This window comes from Scylla paramamosain, chromosome 26 (assembly GCF_035594125.1).
Source record: "Scylla paramamosain isolate STU-SP2022 chromosome 26, ASM3559412v1, whole genome shotgun sequence".
Lineage (NCBI taxonomy): Eukaryota > Metazoa > Arthropoda > Malacostraca > Decapoda > Portunidae > Scylla > Scylla paramamosain.
In genome coordinates this window covers 9,551,356-9,562,500 of record NC_087176.1, presented here as the reverse complement: position 1 = coordinate 9,562,500, position 11,145 = coordinate 9,551,356, and the positions used below count along the sequence as shown (strand labels likewise).

The 11,145-nt window shown below is 36.6% G+C and overlaps 1 protein-coding gene across 1 annotated transcript in view; it reads left to right on the top strand.

Annotated features, from left to right (window-relative positions):
* LOC135113714 (mitochondrial pyruvate carrier 1-like) overlaps nt 1-3,940 on the top strand; it is a 4,733-nt gene extending 793 nt beyond the window's left edge. Inside the window, exons 2-4 of the mRNA XM_064029236.1 lie at nt 952-1,052; nt 1,668-1,777; nt 2,048-3,940. Of these exons, the coding sequence (XP_063885306.1) occupies nt 952-1,052; nt 1,668-1,777; nt 2,048-2,131 (295 nt within the window). The 3' untranslated portion in view covers nt 2,132-3,940. The remainder of the gene's footprint in view (nt 1-951; nt 1,053-1,667; nt 1,778-2,047) is intronic.
* Nucleotides 3,941-11,145: the final 7,205 nt, after the last annotated feature.

Here is an 11,145-nt window from a genome sequence, read left to right as displayed (position 1 = left end):
TATGTTTATTATAAACTAATAGATCAGAATTTACTTTCAGTCATTACTCCATTTCACTAGTTTGTTCTATATATATATATATATATATATATATATATATATATATATATATATATATATATATATATATATATATATATATATACATATATATATATATATATATATATATATATATATATATATATATATATATATATATATATATATATATATATATATATATACTCTAGAGGGGATTATTCTCATTGATTTGTGTAAGGAAATATACCTCAAATTGTTTTTTACCTATAATACTAGAAGAAATAAGAGAGAAATTAACTAAATCTAACTTAATTTTGAATCCAGCAGGCTAATCTCTATTCTGTGAAGCACTAGCAAAACAATATCTTGCTTTACGCTATTTGCACCATATACCTTTCATTGCAGTATAAGAGTTACACAGTCACCAGCCTTGCATACAAAATCAAGATTACTTGACCATAATATTTTCAGTCCTAGTCCTGTAAACCCATTAGGCCTTTAAGGTGTATGGAACTTAGGCCATAAGACTGAAAGACAGGACAGATCTTTAAACCCCATGTTACTTTCAGCCATGAAATGGTTAGGCCAAAGAATGAAACTGTAGAATTATTGCCTCTCTCTCTCTCTCTCTCTCTCTCTCTCTCTCTCTCTCTCTCTCTCTCTCTCTCTCTCTCTCTCTCTCTCTCTCTCTCTCTCTCTCTCTCTCTCTCTCTCTCTCTCTCTCTCTCTCTCTCTCTCTCTCTCTCTCTCTCTCTCTCTCTCTCTCTCTCTCTCTCTCTCTCCATAAGCAGAATACAATTTTAGCCACCATTTGTTCAGAACATTAGACTATTCATCAGTTTGTCAGTTCAGATGTTACAGTTGAGATAACTTATGGTTGAAATGAACAGGGAGGTTGCATACACCTCTTCTCTTTGTTCCTTGCAGCACACATTTCTGGGGTCCTGTAGCTAATTGGGGCATACCCCTTGCAGCCATTGCTGACACCAGGAAGCCCCCAGAATATATCAGTGGCAAGATGACAGTTGGTAAGTGAAGCACAAGATGCTTAATCTTATTATTGTGTAATGCAGGAAATTTTGGTTTCAAAAGATGATGGTAACAGTACCACAATATCACACCACAAGCTGCAACATTTACTTTTTCTTATCCTTGCAACACTGAGGGAATTGGTCTTGCATGAAGTAGTATTACTAAAAAGATTATAGTTAATGCAATGTCAGAACAAGAAAAGGAATGACTGATTGGTTATATATTGAATTTATGGTGGTAGAGGTCAACAACTGAATAATACTTCTAATATTTGAGTTACCTGTAGAACCAAAATATGACAATGCACAGGTTTTAGTGATCTAGGGGCAACCCTGACTACTACTAGACTGTGTATTCAAATACACAGACAGCCATCACACTGCCTTTTGATGGAATAGACTTACAGTCACCACCACCATCACCTGGTAAAATATACTTGCAGTCATCACCATCGCCACATGATAAGATATAGCTACAATCATCATTACCACATGATAAATTGTACACTTTGCTATCAACAATTATTGTTTACTGTGACCTTTTATCACCATATTCCTCACAGCTCATCCCTTTCTCTACATACCTATCTCATCTCATCTCCCTCTCCTCAGCATTGTGCCTTTATTCTGCAATCTTCATGAGGTTTGCCATAAAGGTTCAGCCTCGCAACCTGCTCCTATTCGCCTGCCACGTCACCAATGAGACAGCCCAGATTGTACAGGTGGGAGGAATATGTCTGAGTCATGTTACTTGAAATACCTGCTGTAGTGTTGAGGCATAGGATCAGTGACCTTGTATGATAATGCTGCATGATACATAAAGTCAGTGCTGTTTAGTGATGAAACTTATGTTTGAATGTTATGACCAAAATAAAGACATCTGCAGGAAATTATTATGCTGGTGGTGTAAGGGAAATGACTCTAAATAGAAGTGAAGCACAAATATTCAGCATTTATTGACAGAGTTAAGTAGCACATTCCTCTCTCACCAGGGCTGTCGCTTGATACACTACGAGTACCTGGGAGGGAAGGATATGGCAGCCAAGGCCAAGGTCGTAGATGCCAAGGTTGCGTAAGCTGACTAAGTTCAATGTTCAAGTCCTCAGTTATACAGTTCATTCTTGACACTGTTGTACCTGCAAACCATAGATAAAATTGAGCTCATGGCACAAGATAGTACAGCCCAACATTGCACAGAGGAAGAGCAGGTACACAACATAGTAGAGACAAAAGGCGACAAACATGTGTTCAGAAATAAACTGAGCGAACTCTGTAAACTCAGGACTTGTCATTAGCAGCTTGCTACATTTGAACTTCCCTGGACCTAAAATCTATTTTTCAGAATCCATAGCTGTCATTTTGAAGCATACATTGAGTGAACAAGATGTAGTCATTCATTACAATTAGTGCTGCAAAGTCTCACTCTAATAGACTCTGGTGTTGTGGGCCAGCTTTCCTTTTCTTGTTTTAAAGGTGAACAGTTGAATAAAAATTCCATATATATATATGTTCCATGCAGCAAATGTGGACCAGTTGTGGCTTAAGATCAGAGATTTGTTGTGCCATTGCCTGTTTTACCAAGCTGGACTTAAAAAAACAAATGACAAAAGCCCACAGAATTAAAGATTAGGAGCTGCAGAAAAAAATAATAAAAGCAAGCATGGCAAAAACACTTCACAAGAATCAAACATTTTTAGCAGCACAATGAACTCTCATGAATGTAAGATGAAGTGACAAGCCAACAAATTCTGGAATGTCATTGCTCATTTTGTGTATATGTGTGTGTGTGTGTGTGTGTGTGTGTGTGTGTGAATTTTTGAGCTACAATTATGAGAGGTCGTATATTTTAGAAAGCTACTATTATTGTCTACCTAAATTTGTAGAAACTATCTTGTGTGGAGACACTGAGGGTCCTAGTGATGTAATACAGATAGACTCATTGTTGTAGGCTTCCATAGGTGTAAAGAACATTGTATATGAATCATAGTGGATAGATTGACTGGTGCAGATTCAGACTGAGAATCCTTTATTCAAAAATTTCTAAATCCAGAAGATTCTAGTACATACCAACATTCAAATTTTACCAATATCAATTTGACAAAAAAAGCAGTACAGATTCTGTTATTGTATATTATCAAGATGTCCAGTGGCTCATTTATTTATTTATTTACTTATTTTTATTTATTTTTTTTATTATTATTTTTTATTTTATTTATTTATTTTTATTTTTATTTATTTTTATTTTTTTCCATGATGAGTAGAAATTTGCTTGTATGTATATTGCAAGATCTTCAGAAAATTTGTCACCCTTCTGGTATCACACATTCTGGATAAAAGATTCTTGTCCTGTTTATTGTAGATCTATCTATATATTTGTATATAGTGCCTGAAAAATTAGCAGTAAACATATCTTACTGCTGTGTATTGTTATATAACCAATAATATCTCTTGATTAAGCATGATAAAGACCTGAACTTATGCATTAAGTGATCCCTAAAAGGAGTAGCCTACATATCACATGCTCTGCCCTGCAACACAAGTACTGCCACCTCATCAGCTCCCCAGCACTGGTCTGTTAAAGTGAGGTTTCGCAGGAATGTTTTTAACTGAGCACTCAGTTGTTATCTGGAAAGTTTGTTTCATTATTTGTAATATTTTTTTATGTTTTCAACAGTGATCATATTTTTGATATAGTACGTACTAGTAAGGTGATATGTGACGTGTTGGTGTAATGGTTTCCTGTAAATATTGAAACTTGCATTTGTTAGTGCACAACCTTGTTGAATAGAGTATTTTACTGTTGTTAATGTAAAGCACCAGTGAACATGTAGTGTGATTATAGTGTATATTACAGCTATATGATTCAGTAACATTTGGGAAAGTAACTTCTGTCTGTTAACAACACCTTTTATTAAGAATCCACCACTTAAAGATTGTATTTGAAGTACTCGCAGTTCATTTTTTTATTCAGAGCACATACATGTATCCTCAGGGGAAAAAAGAAAAAAAATATTGTAAATGAGATTAGGGTGAGAACTGCAGTGGAAGATCATTTATCAAAACTTATTCCAAAGTGAGGTCGGAGGGAGGGAACTAAGAGAGTATGTTAGGGGTGACATGTTAAGAATCCATGAAAGGGAGATAAAGATAATTATCATCTCCAAACTTTATCTTTTCCACTGAAGTGATATGAATTACACTTTCAGCATTTATATGAAGTTAAATAAGCTTTCAGGCAGCTAATAAATGAAAGCCAATTATTTCTTTAGTAATGTTAAGGATGCTGTCACTCCACTTACTACACTTTTCTTGGACCGGGTAGAAATAAGGAACTTAAGAAACCATCTAGTTATTTGTCAGTTACAAGTCACCCACTACACACTGAATAACAAAGGAGGGACTGCAGTGCCAACAAGAGCACCTTCCCCTTAAGCTGTGCCTAGTCAGAACACGTGGAAGTTGCTGGTGTGAAGGCACTGAAAGTTTATGTATATCAGGTGCTGTGAACAAAGTGGCAGTTGGGTGTAAATATTCAGATATTCTTTGCCACTCCAGGACACTTGTGTTATCATTACACGGGAAATAATATATGGATCCATTTTAGCAAGCAATGGGCAATAAAGCTTATCATAATTGTGTGAATTGTTCCGCAAATATCTTATATGTGAACATTTTTTTCTTTATCATATATTATCCCTGCACAGGAGAATGTGTTCCAAGGGATTATGACTGAAGATTAAGTACAAGTTTTGGAATAGAAAAGAGAAATAGATGATCAAAGATGGCAAAATATGAGTGGGTAAAGAGCTTCGTAAAAAGCTTAATAAACAACTTACTGAGAATTATAAGTTGTATTGCAAAAAAAAAAAAGTTGAGATAGAGGAGAAAAAGATAAGTTTGAGAATACTTGTTAGTAAAGAGATTATTAAAGTATGGAAAAATCACTTCCAACATTAGATGAATGAGAAGACAGTAGGAAAGGCAATAGCACTGAGTACATAGGGGAATAGAAGCATGTGGGGGAGTAAGTAATTTGTGTGAAGAGAAGTTGCCTGAGTGTGGAGGGGTTGAACTAGCAAAACAGAGTATTTGGGTAGAGAGAAGTGGAGGCTCTTCCGCTCCAGGAGGGACCATGGTATCACAGAGAGAGGGAGAGATGTTTGCCTTCTTGACTTTATGTATGTGTTGACATCCTGTTTTATTAAAAAGCACTGGATAACTGATTCTAACATAATTTAGCAGATTGAAGAACCACCCACTCAATACCACTTGCTTTCTTGTTACATGGGACCAAAAGAGCTGAAAAGTTTGTCTTCTCTGATGAATGTTATGTGATACTTTAAAAGGAAAGAGTAATAAAACAAAATTATCTTAATACTTTGTTCTTTTCCAGCATTAACTTGAATATTTTCAATAAACAAAAGAATATATATATATATATATATATATATATATATATATATATATATATATATATATATATATATATATATATATATATATATATATATCGAGTGAAAGAAAAGAAAATATTAAAGTCAAGTGATGTAACCTGCAGCTTACAAACATCCCAGATCTGTTCTAATAAGGTGCATCAATGGAGAATTTGGAATCTCACAGTCAGAGACACTGTCAGGCACTGCTAAAGCCATTGTCATACAAGAGTGCATATTTCCGTTTTGTATGAAGTTACTTGTTATGCTGCCATTGAGCACTCTATTGAATGAAACACAGAAATTTATCTGAAGGCAGGATGCCATGAGTGGCCTTTGCCAGGCAAGTGGGTCAAGACCCTGACCAGAACAGGCACAGCACCTGAGACCTTGCAACCATAGCAGTTGTCAGATCTGAGGGTAATTTTAGGGCACTTGTACACCCAATCACTACATGGCTGCCTTCCTCTACTTTGATCAGTTTCGAGTGCTTCGGTTTCATCTCTCTATTGTGAACATGTGACTCACATTTTCTGTTACATCAAGTTACTTCAGAGAGAATGATGGGGGATCCCCACCCTACAATAATAATAATAATAATAATAATAATAATAATATATATATATATATATATATATATATATATATATATATATATATATATATATATATATATATATATATATATATATATATATATATATATATATATTTTTTTTTTTTTTTTTTTTTTTTTTTTTTTTTTTTTTTTAATATGTCATGCCTCCTCCCCCCATAACTATTGACAGGTCCCAAAATCATTTTGGGGCTTTTGTACTCTTGTCACTACTTAATATATCTGCATACTGCAGGACAGGCTTGATAACCCAATATATGTCAAATGGCAGTGATCATTCAATAATTTGTCATTGCATAACTAAAATACCAAACATATTTAGATATTCATGAATGCAGTCATAAGTTTTCCCACTGTTTACTTTCACAAGGTGTTGTCTTGACTTCATGACTGTACTTCTGATCTTATAAGTTATCAACATCCACATTTCTATTAAAATACTGATTCATCTCCAGAATCCACTGAGGCCTGAGCCTCCATCATGCACAACCATGACACATCAGGGCAAGCATCTTGTGTTGCATCATCAGTTAGTTTTAAAAATAAGTTTCTTAGCAATGGGAGTGAGTGCAAGAATACTGTACACATTAAACTTTGTAATGCTACTTAACCATCCACAAATATAAAGGTTCATGTGTGTTATTTTCACAGTTGGTACTACAGCAGTTTACAGTCTTTGATTTTTCTTTGTATTCTGTCAATTATCTATATTTAGTCACCAGAATAAATAAAGCTTCCACCTGAAACTAGCAAGATATTATGACTGCAGTTTGTATTTCTAAAAGTATATTTTTGAGTCTTGGATAAATTCAGATTTTTTTCTTTATTTCCTCCTTTCTTTTCCTCACAAGTTAAAGCAGCATAGAGGCGCATACACTGAACAAAGACTGTAGGAATAGGATCACTTGAGAAAATAACACCACTATTTACAAAGCTTGTGGCATTTTAAGAAGTACTTGTTAATAAAATATACCTATAAAACATTGTCTTTTATATCTCACAATATCTAATACATAATTGCAAATCTCTATCAAAATATCTAATTAAGGTAGAAGCAAGAAGATAGCCATTCCTTCAAAGAACTTTGAACATTTTAAATTTGTCTATCTTTTAAAGCTCCCAAATGACTCGGCACTAACAACCTGATTACCGAATCCAGTCCATTCATCTACCACTCTCTATACTGGAGAATCAATTCCTTCATATCTCTTTCTTAAATCCCTTTCAAGCTTGAACCTATTATTTCTTGTTCTCTCATGATTACTGATCCTGAGAATTTTATTAATGTCAGTCTTGTTATATCCCTACACCACTTACAGACCTCTATTAGGTCCCCTTTTAACCTACACATCTCTAAGAAATATCCCTCGTCTTCTGTATCCTCTCAGTCATTCTCCTTTGAACAGTGTGTAACAGTTACATACTTCCTGTAATCTGGGGACAGCACAGCATAATCTAGATAAGGTCTGACCAACACCAAATATAACTTAAATATAACCAATTATAACAACTCAAGTCATCACAGTGATTGGCAGTATTACACAACCCATTTAAGAGTATGAAGATTGAAAAGAAGAATACATACATATGTAATCCACAGGAGATTAAACTTGTGTCTCTTGGAAACACTACCAAATAAAAGAGTGATGATTAAAATGAAACTCAAATGATGAGAAAACTTAAAAGCTCCCTCTCACATAAAAGATAAATTTTCAAAACAACATAAAAATTATCAGCCTGCCAGTTTTTAAGAATTAGACAGTATGAAGTATTTTGACAGTATGAAGTTATTACAAGGTGCATAGGTAAGTCATTGTATCCTTTCAGCAGTACAAAGTGTGTCTGCCTGAAATTATTAAGGGCATGATACAACAATTATAGTGAAACCATTTTACCCTAAGCTTTCAGACCCCAGGGATTCCTATGTCCATTGCTCTGGTACATCTGTCATAGTATTCATCTTTGTCTAATATGCTAACTACTTATTATTTCAAAATATGGAGTCTTAATGAAAATAGTAGCATGTGTAAGAGTAGAAAACAGCACAAGTGAATGGTTTCCAGTCAGGGTGAGGTTACAGCAGGGATGTGAAATGTCACCATGGCTGTTTAACATCTATCTGGATGGTGTGGTGAGGAAAGTTAACACTAAAATGTTGGGTAGAGGATTGGGTCTGGTAACAGCAGAGGGTGAAGAAAGTAATGTGAATCAATTGTTGTTTTTGGATGGCACAGCATTGGTGGCAGATACAGAGCTAAGCTTGTAAAGGAGTTTGTACAGCTGTGTAGAAGGAAACTAAAGGTTAATGTAGGAAAGAGTAAGGTAATGAGGTGCACCAAAGTGGCAGGTGATAGGATGAAAGTAAGATTGAATGGTGAGGAGCTGAAGAAGGTAAACAGTTAGCATACAGTTAGCAAGATCAGAAGAGCAGTTGGCATGAAAATAGCAGTAGAAGATAGCAAGAGATGCAACATTGCAGCAATGAGAAAGAGGCTGAAGATGAACAGTTAGAGGAGAGGAGTTGACAAGATGAAAAGCTTTTGATTTCACCGTCTAAAAGAACAGTATGAGTGGAACCTCCCCATACATGTGAAGCATTCTCCATACATACTCGTAGATGGATAAGGCCCCTGTATAGAGTGAGCAGCTGGGGGTATGAGGAAAATTGGTGGAGATGACTCAGAATGCCAAACTTCATAGAAGCTATTTTAGCTAGAGATGAGATGTGAGGTTTGCAATTTAGATTATAAGTAAAGGGCAGACTGAGGATATTCATTGTAGAAGAGGGGGACAGCTGAGTGTCACCGAAGAAGAGGGGATAGTTGTCTGGAAGGTTGTGTCAAGTTGATAGATGGGGGAATTGAGTTTTTGAGGTATTGAACAATGGTAAGCTTGCTCTGCCCCAATCAGAAATGTTAGAGAGATCCGAAGTCAGGCATTCTGTGGCTTCCTTGCATGAACTGTTTACTTCCTGAAGGGTTGGACGTCTACAAAAAGACGTAGAAAACTGTAGGGTGGTATCATCAGCATAGGAGTGGATGATAGGACAAGAAGGTTGGTTTAGAAGATCACTGATGCATTGATGAATAATAAGAAGAGAGCGGGTGACAGGACAGAATCCTGAGGAACACCACTGTTAATAGATTTAGAAGAAGAACAGTGCCCATCTACCACAGCAGCAATAGAATGGTCAGAAAGGAAACTTGAGATGAAGTTACAGAAAGAAGGATAGAAGCAGTAGGAGGGTAGTTTGGAAAACAAAGCTTTGTGCCAGACTCTATCAAAAACCTTTGACATGTCTAAGGCAACACCAAAGGTTTCACCAAAATCTATAAAAGTGAATGACCAAGACTCAGTAAGGAAAGCCAGATCACCAGTTGAGTGGCTTTGATGGAACCCATACTGGCAATCAGATAGAAGGTTGTGAAGTGATAGATGTTTAAGAATCTTCCTGTTGAGTATAGATTCAAAAACTTTAGATATGCAAGAAATTAAAACAATAAGATGGTAGTTTGAGGGCTTAAAACAGTCACCCTTTTTAGGAACAGGCTGAATGTGGGCAAACTTCCAGCAAAAAGGAAAGGTAGATTTTGACAGACAAAGTTGAAAGAGTTTAACTAAGCAAGGTGCAAGCATGGAGGCACAGTTTTGGATAACAAAAGACAATGGACCCTATCAGGTCCATAAGCCTTTCAAGGGTTTAGGCCAGCGAGAGCATGGAAAACATCACTGCAAATGGTCTTAATGGGTACCATGAAGTAGTCAGAGGGTGGAGAGGGGGAACAAGCCCTGAATCATCCAAGATAGAGTTTTTAGCAAAGGTTTGAGCAGGGTTCAGCTTTTAAAAATAGATGAGATGGCAGTGGTGCCATAAGGTTGAAATAAAGGAGGGAAGATGAAACAAAACTATTGGAGATGTTTTTGGCTTGGTGCCAGAAATTACAAGGGAGTTAGATCTTGAAAGATTTTGACACTTTTTATTAACGAAGGAGTTTTTAACTAGGTGGAGAACAGACTTGGGAAGATTCCAGGCAGAAATATAAAGCACACAAGATTCAGGTGATGGAATGCTCAAGTACCCTTTGTGGGCCACCTCTCTGTCACGTATAGCATGAGAACAGGCTGTGTTAAACCAAGGTTTGGAAAGTTTAGGTTGAGAGAAAGAGTGAGGAATGTATGCTTCCATGCCAGACACTATCACCTCTGTCATGCACTCAGCACACAAGAGACAGGTCTCTGACATAGAAGCAGTAGTCATTCCAATGAAAATCAGCATGTTGAGAGAATGGAGGATGATAGGCTGGTGAAGATAGTAAGATCAAGTGTGAGAGTTGTGAACTCGCACGACAGGCCACATAAGAATGGACAGATAGTGTAAAGGAGGCCTTAAAGGGAAGAGGACTGACACTGGAGCATAGTAGAATGATTGTGCATGACAGAAGTAAATGAAGAGCAGTTGTGAGAGCATGAGAAATGACATGGCCCTGTGATCCCTGAGGGAGGCACCACACATTGATGGTTTCACGCAAGTGTGGTCCATGGTCCTTCCTATGAAGGAACCTTTTCTGAACCAGCTGTCCAAGCTGTGTGGCTGCTCCCTGCAAAGTGAGGGCAGGAGTATCTTCCCTTCTCTGCTGGGGGCCAAAGGTTTAAGAGAACAGTGTGAATGTGAAAGCAGTGTGCCTTGTCTTGGCTACCCACTTACTTTTATAGGAAACAGCCTTGGAATATGTATGTACTTCAAAATAAAGTAACCCTCTAGATCACTTGCACAAATGGCTAAAACCACCACCATCAGCAAAGGAACAATTTTGTTACATCTTCTCCAGATTCAAACAAGCATGCTACACAGATGTCACCAGAACAGCTTGTATTTGCATTATCAACTAAGAAATGCAGTGCAACTATGATAAACTTTGATGAGAAAGGAGGGGGAGCAGATGGTTGTGGGGGACGAGGGAAGTGGTAGATAGTGCTGGGATCATCACCATCTATGTATGTAGCACAGGGGAATTTTGCAGAGCAGCAGCTGGCTGACTCC